Here is a 26,662-nt window from a genome sequence, read left to right on the forward strand (position 1 = left end):
AGCCAAATCCTAAATGCAGCAGCCTATCTAATTCTGTCTCCAGGAGGAAGAGAGATGCTGAACACATATTGCATAGAGCAGTGAAGCCTGTAATGCTAGAGACCCCGCCTCCTCTCTCTAGCCTGCAGTACATGGAAACGCTATGTATCTAAGCTTCTCTTATCTTATGGCTGGCATGAACATTCATGTATTAGAATTCTCCAACCAAGAGAAAAGCACTGGCGGTTTTCATTGTGATGCAGCAAAATCACAGCTCACACAGAACATTCCAGCTATCTTGTAGCAGTGAAGACAGGTTTCCAGGCGAATGACATTCTCACCTCATTCATACTCGTACGAAGACTTGCCGGCTTGCAGGGACATGCAATGTAAGTTTTCAGACTGTCTGAAATCTGTAGATGGCAGCTTCTTGGCGTATCACCTTCCTGAAACTCAGGGGACATTCAGCAGGTACAGAGGACTATATAAAGATCTATACAGATGTTTTCATTGGTGTGTTTCTGTGGCACTGCAGGGAAATGCTGATTTTTTTTTTCTTTGACTGAAATCTTCATTATTACTATTCAAACAAAATTAGTAATACATTTTGTATCTTCCTTCTATATATCATAAAGTTTTGTTTATTGTATTGTAGAGCTAACTCTTCACACATATTAAAGATAACCATTAACCCAATAATGTAATCAATAAAGAATGATTGAATGTAAGTTTATATATAGCCAGAAAGTCATTTACTCTGCCTTGATGTGAGATTCATGCAATCTCTTCACTGCTCCAATCAGACTGGAGGAGAGAGGGTTGTACTGTGATTCAGCCAGGCTCTGTTGCATTGCCCAGTCAGTTTGTCAGTGCTGGATTACAGGAGGAGAGAGCAGAATGATGACTCAGTAGTGTGCTTCTGCTCCACGCTGTCCAATGCTCAGACTATGGGAGGGCACTTGGTCCTTACAGCGTTGCTCAATGGCAGTGGGGAATAGGTTGAGAGCATAAAACTGCTTGTGCTGGCTGATCTTGGCAGAATTATTATTATTTTTTGTTGTCCTAATAGCATTTCACATATACCATACTTCATTTGTTCATTTAGTTAAAGCTACCCTTCCACTCTTTAACATGTAATGAACAGAAATCAGATTTGTAAAACAAGATATATATATATATATATCGCTTGCCTGCATATTTTTGTCTGCTTTCTCAAATATGGGTACTTACAGATAAGCAGTGCTGGTGCTGTGAAAAACTCTATTGTGCTGGAGATAAATATGGATAGTTACCTCACCATGTTTTGCTGAGTCAGTCTACGAGTGCATTCTCCTGTCTCACCAATGATACATTGCTTTGACACTAGAAACACAGATAAACTAATCTAAAGTCTTGTTTCTCAAATCTGAATTCTTTGCACGTTCAATAAAAATTTACATCTATTTTGCCTAAATGTTTGCAAGCCTGAAAGCAGCTAATCCATAATATAACATAGGCATCTTTTTCTGCAGACTTGACTTATTTTTGGACCAACAGCGGTTATCCCAGTAGCTGGCGACAAGACATCAATACAAAGGAGAGAAGGCTCCAGCTGTAATCACAGACGCTTATGCAACATATCATTGATAACCATCCAGACATGGCTACTGCTTTGCTAGCTGGAGAGAAATTGAGAGAACTGATCCTGCCAGGGCAGCAGGATGATAAAGCTGGGTCTCTGGCAGCCCTCATGGTTCAGCTTAAGCTGGAGCTTCCCTTTGACCGAGTGGTAACTATTGGTACAGTCCTCATCCCAATACTCCTTGTCACATTGGTCTTCACAAAGAACTTTGCTGGTGAGTCAAGTATCACCTGATTGTTGCAATTGGCTCCTATTACATTTTCACAAAAGAGCCTTGTTCACTGTCTGATTTCACAGAAAACAGTAATAGCATGAAAGAGATGTTCTAGTATTAGGAAAAGGTCCACCTGACAAATAACAAAAATATGTATTAAATTATGTGATTGCACTAAGGTGGGATGTGTTAACTACCGATAGCAAGTCTTATGTGGCCATAATCCACATACTGCCATGTATTGCTTTGTTTGCTAGATGCTACATCAGTTTTGCATTTAGAAAAAGTGTTACTAATGGTCAGTAGATAATATTTTGCCAGTATATGTCTACATCCTGCTCTGTAGCATCAGCTTTACACAGAGCCACTGTCAGTCGCACAAGTGTCAGGGTAGGCAATGACATCATCACTGCTGCGTAGTTTGCCTACTGTTCCATGCAGTGATATGGGAACAGCCAAAACACAGTCTACTGCTACAAACTCATGATAACACGATTTTAATTTAGCAATTATATTACAGAGGCTATTACGGCAGAGGCTATTACGACTAAAAATCAGCCCTTTTCAGGTTCTGTAGAAAGATATTTATTGGAATTTGATGATTAATTATATAATTTAATCAGATCATCAACAAAGTAGCAGTGATATAATTGTGCTCCAACGGATCCTTTATACTTTCTGAAAATGAGCCTGTGGGCAGAATGCTTTCAGCTTACAATTTCCTTTGCAGCATAAATGTTTCTTGGTGATTCAGTTCTAAGATCTGAAGCCAGTCTTCTGTAGAGTGCCAGGATCACAGAGAGGACATTAGCAATCTTTTTTTTTCCTTTAAAGGGAACCTGAAGCAAGAAAAATATGGAAGCTGCCATATTTATTTCCCTTTAAACAATACCAGTTGCCTGGCAGCCATGTTGATCTATTGGGCTGCAGTAGTGTCTGAATAACACCAGAAACAAGCATGTGGCTTAAGCAGTCAGATCTGACAATAATGTCAGAAACACATGGGGCTTGATTCACAAAGCGGTGCTAACTGTTAGCACGCCTGTGAAAACCCCCTTAGCACGTCTAAACAAGCTTTTCGCACATAAAACTTTACGCGCGCAAAACTTTATGCGCGTAAAACTTTACGCGCGTACTGCACAGAGCGCAGGGCGCTCCGCGCGAAGTGCCTATTAAAGCCTATGGGACTTAGCGCGCATAAAACTTTGCGCGCATAAAACTTTGCGCCCGCAAAGTTAGCGCGCGATCTGATTGAGAAATCCGGTGCTAACCTACTTAGCACCCTGGTTAGCGCGTCTAAAGACTTTAGACGTGCTAAGTAGGTTAGCACCGCTTTGTGAATCAAGCCCATGATCTGCTGCATGCTTGCTCAGGGTCTATGGCTAAAGGTATTAGAGCAGAGGATTAGCAGGATAGGCATGCAACTGGTATTGCTTTAAAAAGAATAAATATGGCAGCCTCTATACACCTCTCGCTTCAGGTTCCCTTTAAATAAATCTGCTACATCCCTGTCTTCCCAGTCACACGAGTTAGGAGAACACAGGCTAGTTGCATTAACCTCCTTGCCGGTCTAAAAAATCCGGCAAGGAGGCAGCGCCGCACATTTTTTAATTTTTTTTTTTTTTTAAATCATGTAGCGAGCCAAGGGCTCGCTACATGATAGCCGCTAAGCGGCGGCATCCCCCCACCCACTCCGATCGCCTTCGGCGATCAGAGTATGCAGGGAATCCCGTTGAGAACGGGATTTCCTGCAGGGCTTCCCCGGTCGCCATGGCGACAGGGCGGGATGACGTCACCGACGTCATGGACGTCGGGACGTCATAGGGAATCCCGATCCGCCCCTCAACGCTGCCTGGCACTGATTGGCCTGGCAGCGCAGGGCTCTGGGGCGGGGGGGAGCGACTCGGCGCGGCGGATTGCGGCGGATCGGCGGCGAGCGGCGGCGATCGAAAGTTACAAGCAGCTAGCAAAGTGCTAGCTGCTTGTAACAAAAAAAAATTATGCAAATCGGCCCAGCGGGGCCTGAGATATCCTCCTGCGCAGGTTACCCCGAGCTGAGCTCGGGATAACCGGCAAGGAGGTTAAGGCCTTGTTTCCACGTCTGCGTTGCAGGCAATGCAGGTAGTCGCTGTGATGCACAGCCCTGCATCGAGCCACAATTTTCCCCTGATGCAGATTGCGATCCCATTATTTAGGTGATTAATGGAACTGCAACGCAAACACACTGAAATGTATGCTACCATGCGTTGCGCTTCCACAGTGAATCATAACACATGGATGGAGACATCAAATAGTGCACTCTACGCGATTGAGCTGAAATTGTGCAGGTGGAAACAAGGCCTAATTGTCTGAAGTTAGCCTTTCCCCTTTTAAAGTATTCATGTGACCAGAAGAGAAGGGATATGGTAACTACATTTGAAAGGGTCAGTTGCTGGCTTTCATCCCTAAGGCCTTGTTCACATTATCACATGCAGATGGCCATGCGATCGGAATGCAGCGCATCCGATTGCATGCGTTGCGTGGCTGATCCCATTCACTTGTAGTGAATGGGTCAGCCATGCGTTTTGCTAAAAAAATGCGTGCAGCACTAGTACAGAACGCATGCAGTCTATGCAATTCTGATGTTCGTGCGTGTCTGCCTCCTACACGTGTTGCCGAAATATGGACGGCAACGCAAGTAATGTGAACGAGGCCTAACTGTCTCTGCATCACCCTGGTGAAAACTGGCTTCAGATCTTTTAAGAGGATTTTGAGGGAACAGTGGCATCGTAAATATAAAAATAAATATAACATTTTCTCTCCACACATTATTTTCTTATTTTAAAAAACAAAGAAATGTTATTGAGCAGCATGTATCCTTAGCAAAGGACTATTACAGCGAGTCAGTTTTCAATAATTGCAACAATAACAAGGATACCACATTACAGTACAACATCTGACATGAAAGTACATATAAGCACATCAAAGATTCTACAGATCTGGCAACAAATGAATCACCGTAGATTGCACAGATAAGTATAATAGTAAAATATTTACAATCACTAGGGCAACTGGAGACTGCACATTCATTTTGAACTAGACACTAGTCTCTCACAGATCTTGCATAAAACCGTAAAGCAGGAATAAATATACAATACACTTATCCTACCTGTCTTTCCATCTATGTAATTCTAGGTGGAATTGCTTGAGCCTGTTCCTGTGTACATATATATGTTTGTGGAATGTATAGCTGGAGTCAGTTCAAAGTAAATGACACTGCTCTAACCCCATTTATGCCATGGAGGTGCAGGAAACCCCCTTTTGCAGGGGTAGTCAGTTGCATACAATCAAAACATGTCCGCAGCACTCCAATGGTTCCTTTCACTTTACTTGAAAAGCCAAACGGGACAGACAAAATGGCTGATGCTTTTCAGACAGCATTGTGTCCTTACTCATAGCCTTACATAGATATGAACAAACAGTATATATATATATATATATATATATATATATATATATATATATATATATACTGTTTGTTCATATCTATGTAAGGCTATGACTATTTCGGATGGGCTCATTTCCTGCGGGAGGGGCTCTTTAACATATATATATGTATATATATATATATATATATATACATATATATATATATGTTAAAGAGCCCCTCCCGCAGGAAATGAGCCCATCCGAAATAGTTAATTCGCAGCTTATCGCCGCAAAGTCATCCATGCGTTACTGCATTACCGCATGCTCCATGCCTACCACGCGGATTGTGCAGTAATGCAGGTCTATGAAGACACAGTTAGTTTGAGCGACAGAGGGCAGTGTTGCGCAGCGTGCATGCTTAGATAGACAAGAATCCCAGTGACGTATTTTCTGTCCTGGTGGAGAGAGGGAGCGGAGCATTAGTAAAATCAGTAATAGAACAGAGACGAGTGAATATGAGGTCAAGCGTATGGCCATCACACATGCAACAAGCAAGCAACTAGCTGAATCAGAGTAAATTAGAACACCTGAAAATCAATAAATGACTTATGGCCCATACTCACGGGCTACATTTGTGGCCTGTCGCTAGCACACGGGAGCGTGTGCGCGACAGGCCGGCGACAGCTCGTCGCCAGGTCCCTCCACATACACACGGCGGAGGGACCTGGCCACTGATGCGGCGGAAGCTGTCGCTGTTGTTCCTCCCCCCGCCGGAAGCTCAAGGTATTCCCTGCTTGTTGCTGTCGCTAGTCCGCATACTCACGCGGACTAGCGACAGTTGCGGCGGAGTTGCGGCGGCAACTGTCGCTAGGCGATTGACCGCGCCAATCGCCTGCCGACAGCAGCGACGAGCGAAGGTTCGGGGTGCGCGCCCGTGTTGCGCCTCATACTCACGGGCGACCTGTCGCCGAAACACGCGCACGCCGCGTGTTGCGGTGACAATTGTAGCCCGTGAGTATGGGCCATTAGACTTCGTCCCCACTATATACTTTGCTATGCGCATTTCAGTAATGCATATAGTGCGTGATAGGCAAGGACATCAGAAATGCATAGACTGTACTGTCTGTTGTTCCTACTTATGTGTTGTGCAGTAATGCCATTATAACAACAAACTGTTGCATGAATTTTTGTCTGCAACATCTCATTCAGTGTCACAGAATGGAATCAGCACTGCAATAGAAAGCAACACAGGTGCTGTGTGTTGCTGTATGCCACATGCCCACTTGCTTTGCACAGTGGGTACAGTGCTTTGATTGTGAACACTAGAATCTCAATAGTGCATTTCAAAGAAATGTTTCAAAAATAAAATATAAAGCACACAGAACAGCCCAACAATTTTAGACGATCGCTAGCCATAGTGTTAGCATTTGTTGTAACAATGCCAAGTCTAGATTGTTTGAAAGTATATTGTACCTCTACAGTCAATGAAGGTTTAATGGTATTAATAGTAGAATGCATGCCTTATGTTACTACCCTTTTTATATAAGAAGTAGGACTTTGCTGCTGTGCGGTTTGAAGAAACTATGGTTATTTCATGTAAGAAAGTAATATGCTCAGAAACTCTGATATAACCATGCAAACATCTGGTATATACCGCTAGAGTATCTCAATGTGCAGAATGTTGTCTTCATGACCTTCCTATAGGTTGAATGGCATAGTTGAGGTCAAATGTAGCTTATGCCTACGGCAAACACATTTTCCTTCTACTATCACAGATGAAAGAACAGTACAGTACTGTAGTACTGAATTGAATTCCCTTCCTCCTATACATGGGACTACACTTCAGAACAGATGTTTTGTGGCTACACTTTTTATGGGTGTGAAGATCATAATGGCCACGCTTGTTGGCACTTGTTAGATGGGCCCCAAAGCCATGAAGGGCACCAAGGGGAGGCAAAAGAACTGGTGTGAACATTGGGGTAGTCCCATCAAAGGTTCACTGGGAGGCCCTGTGAATTGTAGTTATGCCACTGATAGGAGTATAGATTACAGAATCTCTAATTTACTTCACTATTGAATTGTCAATTCAGTCTTAGCTTTATTATCAAAAGTTTGTATGTTTTGATTTGATATAAAACTTATATAGAGGTTTTATATACCTATTATACTCAAAGACTAACTGAACGCTGGTAGGGTGATCACTACTAATGTTTAGTAAACAGTGTTTGGTTTAGTTAAAAACCTAGTTCACTCTCCCCGATTTTTCATTTTGACTAAAGTTAAATGGACTATGCCATTAGTCACACATCTCTATATTTGATGCAGTTGTTCCAGAACAAACTACCTTAGGAAAAGATAGTCATGTGACCCAAAGGTCCATTCAAAAACAAGGATCTAACAGCAGAGTAGGTGTTCCCCAGCTGGAGTAGCAATCACTCTCCCGCTCCTTCCTGTGTTGCTGAGATGAACTCTTTGTGGCCAGACTTTGCTTTTGCTGCAGTGCTGGCCACAATGCGTTAATCTCTCAGGAGCACAAGGAAGAAGGGAGAGATTGGCGTATACCTCCTCCAGCTAGTCTCTGACTACCTCAAGTAGGTGACAATGGGATTGGTGAAGAAATCAGCCCATCTTTCTATCCAGTATAAGTGCACTGTCAGCTCAACAAAAATAGAAACTATGGGACACAGCCAAACAGGTACTTTCAATATACTTATTGAAAAAGTACATGCAATGCAATGCACAAAACATTGTGCTTTTCTAAGTAATGCAAATTTACTACATGTTTTTAACAATTGGAAGGCTGAAGTAGAGCTTTAAAGGATATCTGAGGTGAAAATAAGCTGTTGAAAAAAAGAATTGTATATCTCCTTCTTCTCCTAAAAATGACTTTTTTTAGTTAACCCACAGTTTTACTGTTTCATTGTCTCTGCTCAATAACACCTTAGTTGAAGTATGCTAGAGCTCAAATCTATAAATTATTGACCTTGTTTATCTCTTTCCTGCTCTCAGAAGCCGTTTACTGACAGGAAAGTATTTTATGGCTGTAATTACTAATCAGTGTGGGTTATGCTATAGTCTGACCCAGTCCCGACCTGGACAGAAATTGTCAATTGTATATCTGATTTAGAACTCTTTCAGGCAGAGAAAGAAAAAAAGGACCACAGCATAGTTATTTGTGTACTTGGTACTATCCATACACATGTCTATCTCATCATGTCACATGTCACCTCGGTTGTGCTTTAACCTCCTTGCTGTTCTAAAAAATCCGGCAAGGAGGCAGCGCCGCACTTTTTTTAATTTATTTTTTTTTAAATCATGTAGCAAGCCCAGGGCTCGCTACATGATAGCCGCTGAGCGGCGGCATCCCCCCACCCACTCCGATCGCCTTCGGCAATCAGAGTATGCAGGAAATCCCGTTGAGAACGGGATTTCCTGCAGGGATTCCCCGGTCGCCATGGCGACCGGGCGGGATGACATCACCGACGTCATGGACGTCGTGACGTCAGAGGGAATCCCGATCCGCCCCTTAGCGCTGCCTGGCACTGATTGGCCAGGCTGCGCAGGGGGCGGGGGGGGCGGCTCGGCGCAGCGGGTAGCGGCGAATCGGCGGCGAGCAGCGGCGATCGCGTACTACACGCAGCTAGCAAAGTGCTAGCTGCGTGTAGGAAAAAAAAATTATGCAAATCGGCCCAGCGGGGCCTGAGAAATCCTCCTGCGCAGGTTACCCTGAACTGTGTTCGGGATAACCGGCAAGGAGGTTAAGCAGGGTTTAAATAATGTGACTCCTATTCTAAGCAGTTAACACAATTTACAATGTTATTTGGCAACATAGAAACACTTTTTTCACTTAAAGAGAGTCTGAAGCGAGAATAAATCTCGCTTCAGACCTCATATATAGCAGGGGCACGTGTGCCCCTGCTAAACCGCCACTATCCTGCGGCTTTACGAGGGTCCCTGTCCCCCCAAATCCCCTCCGTAATGCGGGGGAGCGCTTCCTGGTTGGGGCAGGGCTAACAGCCGCAGCCCTGCCCCACGCGCGTCTGTCAGCGCGTATCTCCGCCTCTCCCCCTCCCCTCTCAGTCTTCCTTCACTGAGAGGGGCGGGGGAGAGGCGGCGATGCGCGGCTGATAGACGCGAATGGAGGCAGGGCTGCAGCCGTTAGCCCTGCCTCCAGGAGCGACCAAGCCTGCGACCAAGTGTCGCAGTGGGGGGTTTGGGGGTGAAGGGACCCCCTGTTTAGCGGCGCATATGCGGCGGTTTAGCAGGGGCACACGTGCCCCTGCTAACTATGAGCTCTGAAGCGAGATTTATTCTCGCTTCAGAGTCTCTTTAAAGCTCTGTGTCCCCGGTTTGATTCCCAACCTGGGCACTATCTCCATGGAGTTTGTATGCTATCCTCCTATCTTTGTGGGTTTCCTATGCTCACCCATCCCAAAAACATAGTGAATTGATTTCAGCCTAAAATTGACCCTAGACTATGATGGACATATGACTATGGTAGGGGTTAGATTGTGAGCTCCTCTGAAGGACAGTTAAGTAGCAAGGCTAAATACTCTGTACAGTGCTGTGTAAAATGTCTGCGACTATATTATTATTATTAATATTATTATTTAGTATTTATATAGCGCCGACATATTACGCAGCGCTGTACATTGTATATATATATATCTTGTCACTAACTGTCCCTCAAAGGAGCTCACAATCTAATCCCTACCATTGCCATATGTCTATATTATGTAGTATAAGTACTGTAGTCTAGGGCCAATTTTTTAGGGGTAGCCAATTAACTTATCCGTATGTTTTTGGAATGTGGGAGGAAACCGGAGTGCCCGGAGGAAACCCACGAAGACACGGAGAGAACATACAAACTCTTTGCAGATAGTGCCCTGGCTGGGATTCGAACCAGGGACCCAGCGCTGCAAGGCGAGAGAGCTAACCACTACGCCACCGTGCTATATTAATACTAAATAATAATAATATGACTTCTGGCTGGCTGTTTTTGGCTAAACTCACAAAAACACTGGTGTTCTTGAGTGCCATTCCCCATTGTTAGTTTGGAAATACAAACTAACCATAGTGCATGACTTTTTTCTAGTCCTGTTACTACAGATGCAGGTAGCACTTATTCTATAGTGCTCAGGTGTTCACATACTGCTCAGCTTCTTGTTTTATCGAGGACTTTATAATCTGCTGGCCTGTTGAATATGTGGTATCCGATCCTCCCTATGGCAGGTTCAGAGCTGCCAAATTAGTAGTGCCTATGGTAAGTGGCAGCGACATAAGAAAAGAGTAATTTATGGTGAATTTTACTCTGGGACAAATGTACATCTAGCATCCATATGTAAATTAGTCATTTAAACTTACAGTTTTTTTGTTATAGCTGTCCTTTATTTAATCAAAACCTGCTTCAGCTATCATGTCTCTCTAATCATTTCCTGTCCTTAAAGAACAGCCATCAAAAATGTGTTTATTCATTTAATGCCGTGCTATAAGACAAGCTATATCAATTAAAAACGTTTAATATAAAATAAAGGGAATTGTTTCCCTTAACAGAATACACATTATGCTTTTCCTCTTGTACACATAATGTAAAGTACTTATAATTATAGTGATGTTGTCCAATTAAATTTAGGCTGACTCTGTTTCTGTCCTTGTTACGATATTTGAATATATGTTCTCATAGTTATTCCAAGTGATCAGAGCTTTTCATCAGCTCTTTTGTTGACTGTACTGCAATTAATGTTTTTGCACAGTGAATGGGCTTTGAGAGCTCTGAATTAAATTAGTGTCCAGGGTATTTATTGCATGATTTTCAATAACACACTGATAGCACACAAAAGGCCTTTACAGTGTATGTGGGGATCTGAATTGCAGCAGTGGTCTGAAAGCTACTGAATGTTTTTTGGAAACTATGAATATTCATACGTGGTGATGAGTGCCTTGACAAAATACTTTTAATGAAGTGTAGACAAATAATTTATCTAATGCGTAATATTTTTACTTAGTTTCATAGGATTATCCTACCTTACAAAAATTGGAGAGACAGAGAAAGTCTGGCACTAGTTTAATGTGCAGCATTACACAGGAGACGTGTTGTCATTGCAAAAAACAACATGGTGGATACATTGCATGTGAACAGCTCAAAGCAAAAAAACACATGATTTGTGAGTGACGTCTTAGCTGTACCTGGGTGCAGGGGAGGTGGCTGGTGTGGGCGCCAGGAGGTGCACGGTCCTTACGACCGTTTCGCAAGGCGACTGCCGAGCTTCATCTGAGGTGTGCACTAAGTGTACGGAACAGCGGCGGAACTAGATATGCGTCCGTATCAGGACGCACTTCCGTAACGCTGAAGGGGCCTCGCTCACCAAAACAATCCAAACCTTTTGTCGTTTGCATGTATTGACGTCTGTAACACCCCCCGAAGGGGTGATGACAGAAAGAAATTATTGCTTAGGCAGGAAGCACATTGGATCTTGCATACCAATGCTATGGGTGCACTTTGTCTAAATGATTATGTGGACCTTGCATGCTTTTTGGAACCTTAGGCTTTTGGATCATTATGTCCTTCTTCTCCCCTACTCTTAAATATACTTCCCTATGGGATCACTTTTTGCTACTCATGTCTTCGCATAATGGCAGCTTTTTTGACCTTTTTAATATTTTTTACTAATTTTAGAATTTTTGTAATAAAGTTTATATATTGTGAGAATTCATGCCCATTGGTCAACGCCATGATGTGATCATTTCCTTTCCCTTCTTCCCTTCTTTTTGCCTCCTCTGTGGCGTGCCTGTTTGGAGGCACAGACATCTCACCTCTCTCTCGGGTTACCTCTTTTGTGTACCAACACATCTCCACCCTCACTTAAACCCTCCCCTTTCATCACTTTCCTCTCACCCTGTTCCTCTTCACCCTTATCTTGGTACACCTTTGCCCACATTTCTACCCTCTTCTGGCTCTTTAGTCCAGATGTACATCCTGCCCTTTGCTGCAACATATATTTAGGCTAATAAGCCTTATAGTGTAAAGAATTCCTTTCACTTTTTGTTACCGGCTAATGTGGTTGTTTGACTGTTTTTTAGGTCACGACCACTGGCCGGGTTGCCTGCTGCCCTATCACCAAGTCTGGTCCTGCCGCGGCTCGCCGCGCCTGCCCTCCCCTCTGCATGGGGGCGGTGCGGCTCGCCGCGATAGCCAGCGTGTTGTTGCTAGGCAATTGCAGCCATTATGTGGGGGCTTGGCGGCTGGCTGCCTATTGATTGGCCGCCGCTCGCGACGTCATCACGACGTGCGCGCACGGCCGTTCTTTAGCAGCTAGCCGCCTCCCATCTCTACCTTCATTGGAGCAGAAGTTCCGGACTACTCACTAGGAAGAGGGCGGGGCCCCTTCAGCGTTACGGAAGTGCGTCCTGATACGGACGCATATCTAGTTCCGCCGCTGTTCCGTACACTTAGTGCACACCTCAGATGAAGCTCGGCAGTCGCCTTGCGAAACGGTCGTAAGGACCGTGCACCTCCTGGCGCCCACACCAGCCACCTCCCCTGCACCCAGGTACAGCTAAGACGTCACTCACAAATCATGTGTTTTTTTGCTTTGAGCTGTTCACATGCAATGTATCCACCATGTTGTTTTTTGCAATGACAACACGTCTCCTGTGTAATGCTGCACATTAAACTATAGTGCCAGACTTCCTCTGTCTCTCCAATTTTTGCAATCCTCTTGCTTTTTGTCTTGAGCACATAGTTTAACTGGGTGCATAACGTTTTATACCAGTCATTCACAGCTACCCCGAGTGCCAGCCAGCTCTCCCACACACGTTATCCTACCTTACCATGTACTTATTGTCAACATATACATTCCTGCTTATATGGTGAAATTGCTGTGTACTAGTCTTATATGTACTAACATATTCAGATTTTAACACCATGTGGTTCCTCAATACTGTACCATTTTAACACCACATGAAGTTAGCAGTGACAGGTTTGAGCTTATGCAATAATGTTGAGTATTAGGCTTATTCCTCAACCTTCCAAGGCTGCCTGCATCTGCGTTACTATGCTGCCAACTGTGAGTGATGTGAGCTCTCCTAGGTTTTAGAGGCTGAGGAACTCATCGTCTATGAATGATATGCTGGTACCACTAGTGAGCATCAGACTCTTAGTTGCTAAGGGCTACCGTCATCATGGCCTTGCTGCCAGCTGAGGGAAACGGAAGACATTGCTGTGAGAGACTCCTGGGCTGTATATAGGCTGATACCAGATCCGGCCATGTTCAAGCCAAGACTAGGTCGAGCAGAGTTTAGGCAATAAAGTGGAAAAGCAAAAGTCACATCAGGCAGTTTTCAGTCAAATTGGTCGACAAATCAAGATCAAGTAAGGCAGTATTCAGAAAATATAGTGGTCAATACAAGGCAGAAGTCCAAAGCATATCAGCAAAGAAACATATCACTGTATCAGGGAGGATGTACCGTATTTTTCGGAATATAAGATGCTTTGGACTATAAGACGCACCTAGGTTTAGAGGGCAAAAATCAGGGGGGAAAATACTACACCTGGTGTGTCTATAGTGCAGGGTTGTCTTACATACCTTTTCTCCCCAAGCTGTCTCTAAGCTACACTGCCCAGCTACTATACACTAAACCCTGCTGCCCCACCAGCTAAGCTACACTGCCCAACAACACTACACTAAACCCTGCTGCCCCACCAGTTAAGCTACACTGCCCAGCTACTATACACTAAACCCTGCTGCCCCACCAGCTAAGCTACTCTGCCCAACAACACTACACTAAACCCTGCTGCCCCACCAGTTAAGCTACACTGCCCAACTACACTACACTAAACCCTTCTGCCCCACCAGCTAAGCTACACTGCCCAGCTACACTACACTAAACCCTGCTGCCCCACCAGCTAAGCTACACTGCCCAACTACACTACACTACACTACACTACACTACACTGTAATGCACTAACACTATACTAACACTTCAGTACTCTGATCTCACCTGATCCTGCCCTCGACTGTCTGCTGCTATACAGCTCCGGGTCCTCCGTTCCTTATGTCGCTGTACTTCCATTTTACTGGTCCTGTTACTGTAACACCATCCATGCGTGACCTCTTCCTCACGTTTCCCCCTTGTGTTACAGTAACATGACCAGTAAAATGGAAGTACAGAGGCCACAAGGAATGGAGGACCCGGGTCTGTGTAGCCTCAGGCATCTGCAGTGTACAGCTGTATCCACAGCTGCAGGAAGAGAAGAGAAACGCATCTATCAGCAGGACCGGAGCAAGGGGGAGAGGAGCGCAGTGGCAGGATCAAGTAAGGGCATCCCTGTGCACCTTGCACAACATATTACTGTATGTTTGGAATTTAAGATGCACCCACTTTTCCCCCCAAGTTTTGGAGGAAAAAGTGTGTCTTATGCTGGGAATACACGGTTCGTTTTTGCCTTCGTTTAAACCTTCGTTTCGATTGTGCCTTTTGTCCTTTTCGATCCCGAAATAATCGGTCATACGGTTAATATCACCACCCACGGTTTTGTTTTTTTTTTCGATTCTGATGGTTTCGTTTTTCCAATGATCGAAGGCTGCAAAGAAACGAAACGAAAATCCCTTTTTACAGGGACGGACTAGCATAAACAAACATATAATCGATCTGAACAGCCATCAAGCCTACCAATGGCTCGATTAGATGGATAAAGAGAGATAATATCAAACATGTTCGATCACTAGTCGTTCGTTTTTGGGGTCTATTAATCGAAACTATAATGAGATTATGACTATTTTCACATACGTTTTCAACACTCGATTCGTTTACCGAACGAATCGAAGGTTTAAACGAAGGCAAAAACGAACCGTGTATTCCCAGCATAAGAGTCTGAAAAATTCAACAACGCAAGTACAAGTTTATACTTCTCTGCTAATCTGCAAATGTAATCACTGACATATGTACCTAAGAGCAGGTACTTAAAGTGTACCTGATATGGGGAACAAGCAAATTTTTACTTACCTGGGACTTTTTCCAGCCCACTGTATTCTGTCAGCTCCCTTGGTGTCCTCCTGATTTGATCTGTTGTGCTGCTGTCAGACAAATTAATGTCTGCAACACAGCTGAGTGGCAGGCTACCGTGCATGTGCTGTCCTGGCTGGGAACATTTGCACACGTGCAGTTGGTATAGACTTGTAACTGCCGAAGCCTAATATAGAAGTGGGAAGTTGGCTGCAGTAGTGTCTGGATAACACCAGAAACAAGCATGCAGATAATCTTGTCAGTTCTGGCAATAATGTCAGAAACATCTGATCTGCTGCATGCTTGTTCAGGGTCTATGGCTACAAGTATTAGAGGCAGGAGATCAGCAGGGCTGTCAGGCAACTAGTATTGCTTAAAAGGAAATAAATATTGCAGCCTCCATATCCCTCTTGCTTCAGTTGTCATTTAAGGCATCTTTCACACAGGAGGATGAAGCCAGTGAATTCAACGCCGGTTTTGCCAATTGATACCGCCACTGCATGTTAATCGAAGCAACTGCAGCCGATAAAAGACGAGTGCTGAACTGCCCGTGCTGCTGTAGGCATTTTTTTGTATGCTTTTGATGATCTGTATTTAGCCACTATAGGAAGGGTAAAGGCACCACAAGTAGATAAAACTTTTTAAAACAGTTTAAAACAGGTAAGAGGTAGCTTACCTCAATGATGGACAATGGATGATGGAAAAATATAAAAATGTATGGAACACTTCTATGACAATGCATTTCACAGGTCTTTGCTGCTTCTTCAGGTCAATACAGTGTCCTGGGCCATGCAGAGAATGGCTATTTTAGCCACCAACATCACCCACCTACAGTTTGACTAACTCTAATATAGTTATTTTCATATTATCATCATTATTATTTTTAAATGAGAAGGGCGTGCCCGCTTCTGTGTCAAAAACCTGAGCGGTTCTTGCCTTTTTCATGATTGCTAACTCTGTAAAGGACCAGCCTTTAACCACTTTACCCCCGCGCGTACGGATTTCTCCGCCCCTTTTTCCATCCTTTCACCCCCAGGGACGGAGAAATCCGTACTCTGCGCACTCCCGCCGCTGTCCGCGCTCCCGCTCGTAAACACGCCGCCCGCCGCTAGTAAACACGCCGCCGCCCGCTCGCCCAGAGATCAACGAACGGGAAAATCCATTCCCGTTCGTTGATCTAAGCCCCGCAATGATCTGCTGCCGCTCGGCTGAGCAGCGCGATCATTGTGAAAAAATAACAAAGTCCCAGCCTCTTTCTACTTCCTGCAAGCGTCCGGAAGGACGCTTGCAGGTCGCATGAAACAAATTGGTAATGTTGCCATCTTGTGGCCAAATAGTAAAACTACACCCTAACCATTTTTTACACACAAATAAACTTGTTTTACACAAAAAATTAACTCCTTACCTCCCACACTCCCCAATTTTTTTTTTTGTAATTAAAAAAAAATAAAAAATGTACAATTTAAAAAAAATACATAAATAGTTACCCTAGGGACTGAACTTTTTTAAATATTTATGTCAAGAGGGTATAACACTGTTACTTTATAAACTATGGGCTTGTAATTAGGGATGGACGCAAAACTGAAAAAAATGCACCTTTATTTCCAACTAAAATATTGGCGGCAAACATTGTGATAGGGACATAATTTAAACGGTTTTATAACCGGGATAAATAGACATATACATTTAATGGGTCTTAATTACAGTAGCATGCATTATTTAAAAACTATAAAGGCCGAAAACTGAAAAATAATAAATTTTTTCCCACATTTTTTCCTATTTTCCCATTAAAACACATTTAGAATAAAATTATTCTTGGCATAATGTCCCACCTAAAGAAAGCCTAATTGGTGGCGAAAAAAACAAGATATAGTTCATTTCATTGCGATAAGTAATGATAAAATTATAGACGAATGAATGGAAGGAGCGCTGAAAGGTGAAAATTGCTCTGGTGGTCAGGGGGTAAAACCCCTCAGTTGGGAAGTGGTTAAAGCGTTGCTATCATATAAATGCGGCATAGCGGTGTCTGAACCCTCTACAACAGTAATTATAGATTGATGGTACACCTTGAATTGAATCAGAGGACTCAGTATATGATTTTATATAAAAGGAATGTATTATGCTTATCATACAGCATATATACAAAATATGAACAGTTCCAAGTAGTGTTTCCTTCTAACAGTATTTAATCTTATCATGTCCTTTATAGCCAAGCGATCATCAATCTTCTAAGTACATTCAAAAAAGAATTATAACAGTTGTGTTATGTAGAATAAGATCAAAAGTAGTCTCATCTGTATTAATAGCTGTGTATCTAGTAGCTGTGTAAAACTTGTACTAATCTTCTTAAAGAAATAACATTATTATTATTATTATTATTATTTAGTATTTATATAGCGCCGACATATTACGCAGCGCTGCACAGTGTATATATATATCTTGTCTCTAACTGTCCCTCAAAGGAGCTCACAATCTAATCCCTACCATTGCCATATGGCTATATTATGTAGTGTATGTATTGTAGTCTAGAGCCAATTTTAGGGGGAGCCAATTAACTTATCCGTATGTTTTTGGAATGTGGGAGGAAACCGGAGTGCCCGGAGGAAACCCACGCAGACACGGAGAGAACATACAAACTCCTTGCAGATAGTGCCCTGGCTGGGATTCGAACCAGGGACCCAGCGCTGCAAGGCGAGAGAGCTAACCACTACGCCACCGTGCTGCCCATAACATAAAAAATATCTTCTACAAAACGTCTCACTAACATCTTAACTAAACTTAATGCTGAAAAATTAATAAAGTAAATAACCAGAATATTAAAGGAGTACTATCGATTGAAACAACTTTTTTTTTTAATACTTTATATTAGTGTACACATTACCACTAGTGCTAGGGGCACTTTATTTATTCACCCAGGTCTCTCTCTCACTATCCCTGCTTAAAAATTCATTTCTCACACAGCTCATAATAGTTTGGGTCACCCTGAGCTGCTTGGTTACTCTGTCACACAGCTCACAAATATATTTCACTGTGTCACTCACAGCATGCAGCAGACATGAGGAGAAATAGGCTGATCTGAGGTGGTAACAGGTAACTAAATGAGCTGGAATATTGCTGGAATATAACTAGCTATATAACACTAGTCTGTGTTTACCCTCAGACTGGCTGCCTGCTTGAGGCGATTCACTCCAGGCTGCATCCACTTTACAAGCTGCTGAGAGGGGCAGACCACTGTCTACAATTAGCATTATTAGTATCTTTATCAGTAAAGAGAAGCAAAGATAATAAACACACATTGCTAGAATCTTTAACCCCTTACCACCATATCAACAAGATTCTTTCAGCAAGGTGATAATTAAACTATAAACTGAGGAGTTGATAGCATCTCCCCTTTGCAGAGACATGGTCTAGCCCTCTGGGAGCTCAGTATTAGATACATTTTGTATCCAACACTGACGCCAAAACTGACGGAGGATTTTACAGCTGAGAGGAACAGCTGTGTGAGGAATCAAATTGCTCCTAGTACTTGCCCTAATGTGTGCTACAACATACAGCATTTAAAAATAAATGCATACATTGATAGTATTCCTTTAAGCATATTACCCGTTCTCTGTCATCTCTTCAGCATCTAGAACCACGTGTGGGAAGGTAGCTTCTGCCTTGTGTGTCTTCTCAGGAGATTGGTAGGCTAGTGCAAACTATGAGCTTTCAGCTCCTACTTTTATAGTGATTGGATGCAATATGGCTGCCTAATCTGGAATTTCCCTAAATACCAGGTTCTGATTTGCTAAAACTTCCATGTGTCAATACTTTATCATGTTTTGAATAACTAAGTTAATCTTAACTGTGAGAATCTACGTAGTTTGCAATGTTTATGCATTGACATTTTTAATTAAAAATGGACGTCACCAGCCATCTTGTCTGCTGGTTGACTTATTTGCCCCAGACATTTGGACTTTCAAACATTAAACAATGTCATTCATGATGCCTTTCTGATAATGTGTCCTTCTGCTAATTAATTTGGAATGTGTCTATCCTTTCCCAAACAAGAAATCACTCATGTTGACCAAGTTAAAGGTCTACAGCAATTAGATGCTTATTGAGGTACACAGGGCTTCCCCCAATATACTTATTTAAATATAAAACTTATATAATTCTTCTTAAAACAATTAATCATATAATATATAATTGCATATTCAAACTTAATATACCTTCTATATATATATATTTGTCTTTCTTATGAATAAATACATTTAATAATTTCCACCGGCAGATGTCACTATTTAATCATTTTTAAATAATTGGGAAAACCCCTTATTTTTGTTTTATATTTTATAAGGCCTTTTTTCCAAAACATAGCATATGTTATCAGCTGTCAATATTCAGCTAGCTGAGACGGCCTTCAAACAAGAAGAATATATAAACAATCTTCTAGTTTCAAAATTAAAACAATCTTATGAACGTTTTACTGTCTCACACTATCACTGGCAGAATACAGCATTAAATGTAATTCAAAGTAATATGTTCTATTATATGTAATTATAGTGGTAGGTGATCAGAGGCGCCAGCAGAATAAAATTGATATAAAATTGTTAAAAATTGCCGAGAGGGAAAGTGGTGGATTTCCCCTCAATAATTAGACACCAAGGTCTGTCATCAAATCAAACGAATACATTTATTCAATAGTACCCCAAAATCTACAACGCGTTTCGTGGGAACAGACCCACTTCTTCAGGCAATACAACGGGGACAACAAACACTGTGAACAAAGGACAGAGGGTATTGCTATAAGATTGCCGCAAATAACAAACATACAAAAAAAATAAAAATCACAAAACGATGATATAGCAATAATCATATATCAAAAATCAGGATAATGGTTATGTAACAAAAGTAGGGACTAAATCCATAGGTGGCACATGAGCTGAGTGGAGTATCCAGACGTATACATAGGGGTATCAACATATGTACAGACAATAAAAGTTGATGAAATTATAATAACAACAATAAGTATAAAAGATAGGGACAATAACTATATATACTAAGTTCATACGTTTGCTAGATCAAAAGCCATAACAATGTAAAACAGGATGATAATATATCAATGAAAGAACAAAAAGAAAATAAAAAAATACAATCAAAAAAAATTAGCAATTAAATTTGTACAGATGATAAAAAGGATGAAAAAATAGGGATAATATTTATGTGTTAAATACTTGAGGCAAAAAAAAAAATTATATATATATACATATACATACATATACACATACACACATACATATATATATATATATATATATATATATATATACATACATATACACATACATACACACACACACATCGCTGTAGGAGTGTCCCAATATAGGGTGGAAACATGTGAAGGTCATGATTGACCCTATTTTTCCCGTCCTTATAACGTGAAGGGACGGGAAAAAAAGGGTACTAGGTATGTGCTTAGTGTCAAAGAACCCGTGGTTTTGCTAGTAAGAGATGGCCATGGTGTATAAGGTTTTGCATTAGAGATACCACCATTAAAGACAAGGCTATAGGAGTGGAGGATACAGAAAAGTATGAACATATTGGGAAAGATAAAAATAATACTAATAAAACCACCTGGGACAGCGGTTACATGGTGCTAGAGTCATATTAATTAGTGACATGTTTAGGTGAACATATTGGGGCAAAACAAGGGGGGTTAAAATAGACAAAAAGAAGAGCATAAACAGCATAAATAACAGATGCAAACTTACCAGCAATCAATGTGCAGTGAATTTAGCACCTCTGTACTGGTCTGAGGATGCTGGCTGGTTTAAATGTGAAAGCAGAATGTCATCTAGCCAATGGGAAGGCTCGTTTGATGTGGGAGGGGGGTGTGGATGGCCATGGTGATATTGATCTAACGAATCAGACTGCGGTGAGCCGCTGAGTCTGATTGGGCTGCTCTTTTTGGTGGGAAAGTGTCATCAGTGATGCGTACTGTCATCAGTGATGCGTAAGTTTGCATCTGTTATTTATGATGTTTATGCTCTTTTTTTTGCCTATTTTTAACCCCCCTTGTTGTGCCCCAATATGTTCACCTAAACATGTCACTAATTAATATGACTCTAGCACCATGTAACCGCTGTCCCAGGTGGTGTTATTATTATTATTTTTATCTTTCCCCATATGTTCATACTTTTCTGTATCCTCCACTCCTATAGCCTTGTCTTTAATGGTGGTATCTCTAATGCAAAACCTTATACACCATGGCCATCTCTATATATGTATGCCTCAAGTATTTAACACATAAATATTATCCCTATTTTTTCATCCTTTTTATCATCTGTACAAATTTAATTGCTAATTTTTTTTAATTGTATTTTTTTATTTTCTTTTTGTTCTTTCATTGATATATTATCATCCTGTTTTACATTGTTATGGCTTTTGAACTAGCAAACGTATGAACTTAGTATATATAGTTATTGTCCCTATCTTTTATACTTATTGTTGTTATTATAATTTCATCAACTTTTATTGTCTGTACATATGTTGAAACCCCTATGTATACGTCTGGATACTCCACTCAGCTCATGTGCCACCTATGGATTTAGTCCCTACTTTTGTTACATAACCATTATCCTGATTTTTGATATATGATTATTGCTATATCATCGTTTTGTGATTTTTTTTTTTTTTGTATGTTTGTTATTTGCGGCAATCTTATAGCAATACCCTCTGTCCTTTGTTCACAGTGTTTGTTGTCCCCGTTGTATTGCCTGAAGAAGTGGGTCTGTTCCCACGAAATGCGTTGCAGATTTTGGGGTACTATTGAATAAATGTATTCATTTGATTTGATGACAGACCTTGGTGTCTAATTATTGAGGGGAAGTCCACCACTTTCTCTCTCGGCAATTTTTAACAATTTTATATCAATTTTATTCTGCTGGTGCCTCTGATCACCTACCAGTATACTTGAGTCCACCCCAGGTGGAGGGGTGACCCTACCCCATTTTTTCTGATCTACAGAGAGCGACTTCTTAATCCTGAGTGAGGACAGGTCTAATCTCCTCACCTGCCTATACAGTGGTTGCCTGAGCGGTAACCCATGTTTGTGAGTATAACCATCTCACTTATTCATTTCCCTTCGTATCTCTGACATACTACACCATATTGGGCTCTCGATTTCTCTCTTTTCTACTATATGTAATTATAGGGTTTAACAATAATTCTTTCTTTCTTTAGAAGGACTGTATTGAGTATTAATATTTATATGTAATAGCTGAACAAATGTGTATATATATGATTGCTGCAGTAATGTGACTTTTAAACTTCTTTCTTTTCTTCACATACTGCGCTGTCTAACTTTGACATTTGAAAGATGCTTGTAACATAAACAAAAATGTTTTAGCTTCTAAACTAAAATAATCGTATAAGTTTCACAGCCTGGAATATGCTGAAATGTTCCAGAGCAATATTTTAAAGAAGTACCCCAACTTTACAGTTTACAATAACATTTTGCATAGAACATTACAACTTAAAACATACACATGACAGCTTTTCCTGCATTAATAAACTGCTAGAATTCTGACATCACCCCTTGCAGGAAAATGATGGCAAATGATTACCGATCTCCCTTTGTTGTTCTTATATTTCTCCAAGAAAAAAAATCTATAATCAAAATTTAAAGTAATGCAATCTTTCATTCATTAAATGGCATTGTCAGCTGTGTTGCCAGACTGACAATAAATTCAATAATAAAATTAACTTTTTCTCCAATAAACATATTTTGGTTGGTCTGGATTTGACTATAGTCTTAGTATATGACATATGTATGGATTCGCCCTTGAATCTGTAGTTTCTATCACTGTGGTAGCATGTGTAGATATGTAGGGAAATTCTAGGCAATATGTGTTACCCATTTCAAGTCATGTGGTAAAACTTAAAGTTCAAAATGTATAAACAGGAATTATACTGTTCATGTGGCCCCCTATTTATTTTTGGAGCACAATGCATTCAAAGTTGTATTGTTAGTGGCCAGAGCCTGTAAACATGGTGGTCTACCACCTGAACATTTCCAGTCCACGAGGTTCTTAACATTTAGGGGAAACTTGCAGAGAAAATGATTAGACTTCTACAAAGCAGCCTTGTACAATGTAAAGGACATGGGGCTTTTCCACACCTCCAAGGAAACTTAAGATGGAATCTGTCAGCTCTCTTAAGTAATAAGATATTTACCTATTCCCAGGGAATGAGGGGTACATCAGTACCTCCTACCCATAACCATGAATAGTTGCAATAAATAAAAGGCAGGGCATTGGAGGCTAATCAATTAAGAATTTTTGAAGAACCTTGGGAATTACACATTGACCAAGTGGATAGCGCTATCAACTGCAGTGCTATGGTCCCCGTTTTAATTTTGGTTCAGAATACTGAATGTATAGAGTTTATATGTTGTCACCATGTTTGCCGGGGTTCCCTCTTTTAACTTTATGTGAGAATTTCTAAGGTGTACTAAACTATTAATGCTTTTCTGTATCCATTCCTCTGGTAAAGGGTGGATATCTGTGGGGTCCTTATTATCTTAAGGGCCTTCAAGATTCCACCTCAAGTTCCCCCAGCCTCCACACTATTACCCTCACCTCCACTTGGACACTGAAGGCAAGGAGGAGCCTTTTTGTACTTTAGAGTAGCTAGTGATCATTGCAGCTCTTTCCACTGCGTCTTATTGGTCCATTTGTGTTGACCAATGAGAATCTATGCCAGCGAATTCAAATAAACCCAGTCAGGAAATTCATATTTGGATTCCAAAATTGTGATGTGGGAAGCCTTGGCTGAAAATTCTAATACGTTGGAGCTCCTAGTCATTTGGCAATGGTGAAGCAAAATATGCAGATGAAAGAGCTGTGTTCTGTAATCAGAACACACGCACACACACGCACGCACGCACGCACGCACGCACGCACGCACACACACACACACACACACACACACACACTATAATATGTGAAAACAGAAGCTGATTGCAATACTTTTCCACATGTATTTTTTTCCTATTCAACCTTTTATCATAAATAAGTAACTTTTAACCAAGTAGCAGTTGCTGTTTTAACTAGATAACAACATAAAGCTCTCATTGTATTACACCCACCTCTCCATAGGCCCTTGAAGGTTGTACAATATTTCTTGAATAGGTATTCCTTAGTGTTAAAGGTCACATGAGTTGGTACTGGTCAGAGGCAGGAGCACCATGCTTGTTGGCTGTTAGCCATCCAGTCAGCATAAAGTATGGTATGATAAGGCTAGGAAGCTATATCTTTTAATAATAATAAAAATGAATATAGCATTTATTGGGGGCTATGCTATTTTATTTTTCCTTTTAATAATAAAAATGAAAATATCCAAAAACTACAGTGTAAATACAAATAAACTATACTGTACAGCCAGAGCCAGATAAATACCTCACCATAAATTCTTTACAAAACCAGCATAAATGGTTTTGTTTTTTTAGATTTGTTAACAGCTTTCGGCATCTAGCTCAAGAGATCCATAAATAGCTTTCAATGAAATAAATAACTCCATTTCACTTCCACAAGAAAATCCATTATGATTTGACAGATGGCACAATTTTCATACATGTGCATTATTTGTTGAAACCACATATTCCTTAGTGACGTTTTCAAATACAGCGGAGCAGAGCTGGGGATTTTTTGCCATCTGTGAGCAATTATAATTAATTCTGCCCAAACTCCATTTACTGTAAAAAGAGAAAGGATGCTCTCGAAGTACTAAAATATATATAGTGGTGCTAGAAAATGTGAGGTTTCTTTTAAATATTTAATGTTGCTGCAAAAATACAACCTAAAACATGATCTGTTGTCATGTAAATTATAAAACTAGATGATGAGATTTCAGTTTACCAAAAATGTATGGATGTTTTGAACTGGCAAATTCCTTTCTAGATCTACCATATTTTTCAGACCATAAGACGCTCTGGACCATAAGACACACCTAAGTTTAGAGGACAAAAAACAGGAAAAAAAATACTAAACACAGTGTGTCCATGGTGCAGGGGCGTCCTATGGAAACTGATTGCCTGCTTGGTCAAATACTATGTCTAATTGAATTTAGTTTTCTTTTCTTTGATTTGTACACACCCACAGCCAGGCCTGGATTTACCTTGCAGGAGCCTACAGGCACAGATGTCCTGGCACCTTAGATTTCACCCTCCATGAACCTACAAACCCCCAGCAAACTGCACCACAAATGTGCCGGATGTCCCAGCTGTCACTTCTCGCATACTTTCCCTTGCCCCTCATAGGTAGTTACAGGTGCCCCCAAGTATCCGGTAGCAAGAGGAACCTCAGTATTAAATACCTAAGGGTGACAATGGCTAAAGAGAGATCTCATCAAGGGAATGCAGACAGCAGGGTGAGTAACCTCTCATTTATGCTCTGTTTAGGACTCTACATAGGGAAGGAAGGCAAGGGGTGCTTGGGAGGTGGAGTGAGGCACCTTTCAATCATCAGGCACCTGTAGGCACATGCCTATAGTGCCTTATGGTAAATTCGGTCCTGCCCACAGCAAAACCAAATTCAGACAAAACAGATTATTATTTTTTATTTATAAAGTGGCAACATCTTCCATAGTGCTGTATATAGTACAAAACAGACAACAGTGAGGAGCATAGATAATTGACTAGTTCAACACATTGTACAGTATGGACAACTAACAACACAAGTACAAATAAATACAATTGATGTGCAGTTTGAGACATTATCAATACTGGTACATTTGAAAATATACAACAGACACAGGAAACACTAAGGGGAGGTCCCTGCCCTTGCGAGCTTACAGTCTGCTCTAGACCCACTCAGATCTATCTGTGAGTTAGAAGACAGGCATTCTGTGTTATCAAGAAATACATCTGGTATTATATGGTTTTTCTACTATGTGGCTCATTCAACTGAAAATGAATAAATTCAGGTCCATGAACTTTGTAAGTATATATATATATTTACAAATGCTAATAAGAGTTAATATTGCATGTGGGCAGAAGGCATGGCCTAAGAGCTATTGTTCTTCTGTCTGTGCCATTGAGCCAGCCTGTCACAGAGAGGAGATGTGTCATTCTGACTCAATTTCACTTTGAAATTTAAAGTTTAGTGGTCTGCGTTAAAGGGGCACTATGGCGAAAAAATGTAAAATGTAAAATATGTGCAAACATAGACAAATAAGAAGTACATTTCTTCCAGAGTAAAATGAGCCATAAATCACTTTTCTCCTTTGTTGCTGTCACTTACAGTAGGTAGTAAATCTGACAGAAGCAACAGGTTTTGGACTAGTCCAATCAGTGGATTCCCAGCAAGGCTTTTATTCTGTATAAAGATATTTTCTAAAAAGGATTTAAACAGTGATGCTGGCCAGCTTCTCTGCTCGCTACACAGTTTTTTGGA

At 41.2% G+C, this 26,662-nt stretch overlaps 1 protein-coding gene across 3 annotated transcripts in view; it reads left to right on the forward strand.

Annotated features, from left to right (window-relative positions):
- The window catches only part of PANX2 (pannexin 2), a 97,559-nt gene that overhangs the window by 43,636 nt on the left and 27,261 nt on the right, over positions 1-26,662 (forward strand). Inside the window, exons 1-2 of one of the 3 annotated variants that reach the window (XM_068272697.1) lie at positions 134-450; positions 1,491-1,814. In XM_068272697.1, the coding sequence (XP_068128798.1) occupies positions 1,589-1,814 (226 nt within the window). In that variant the 5' untranslated portion in view covers positions 134-450; positions 1,491-1,588. Of the gene's footprint in view, positions 1-133; positions 451-1,490; positions 1,815-26,662 lie in introns of those variants that run through there. The other 2 variants (XM_068272698.1, XM_068272699.1) reach the window with 2 other exon arrangements.

Source organism: Hyperolius riggenbachi, chromosome 3, assembly GCF_040937935.1.
Source record: "Hyperolius riggenbachi isolate aHypRig1 chromosome 3, aHypRig1.pri, whole genome shotgun sequence".
Classification (NCBI taxonomy): Eukaryota; Metazoa; Chordata; class Amphibia; order Anura; family Hyperoliidae; genus Hyperolius; species Hyperolius riggenbachi.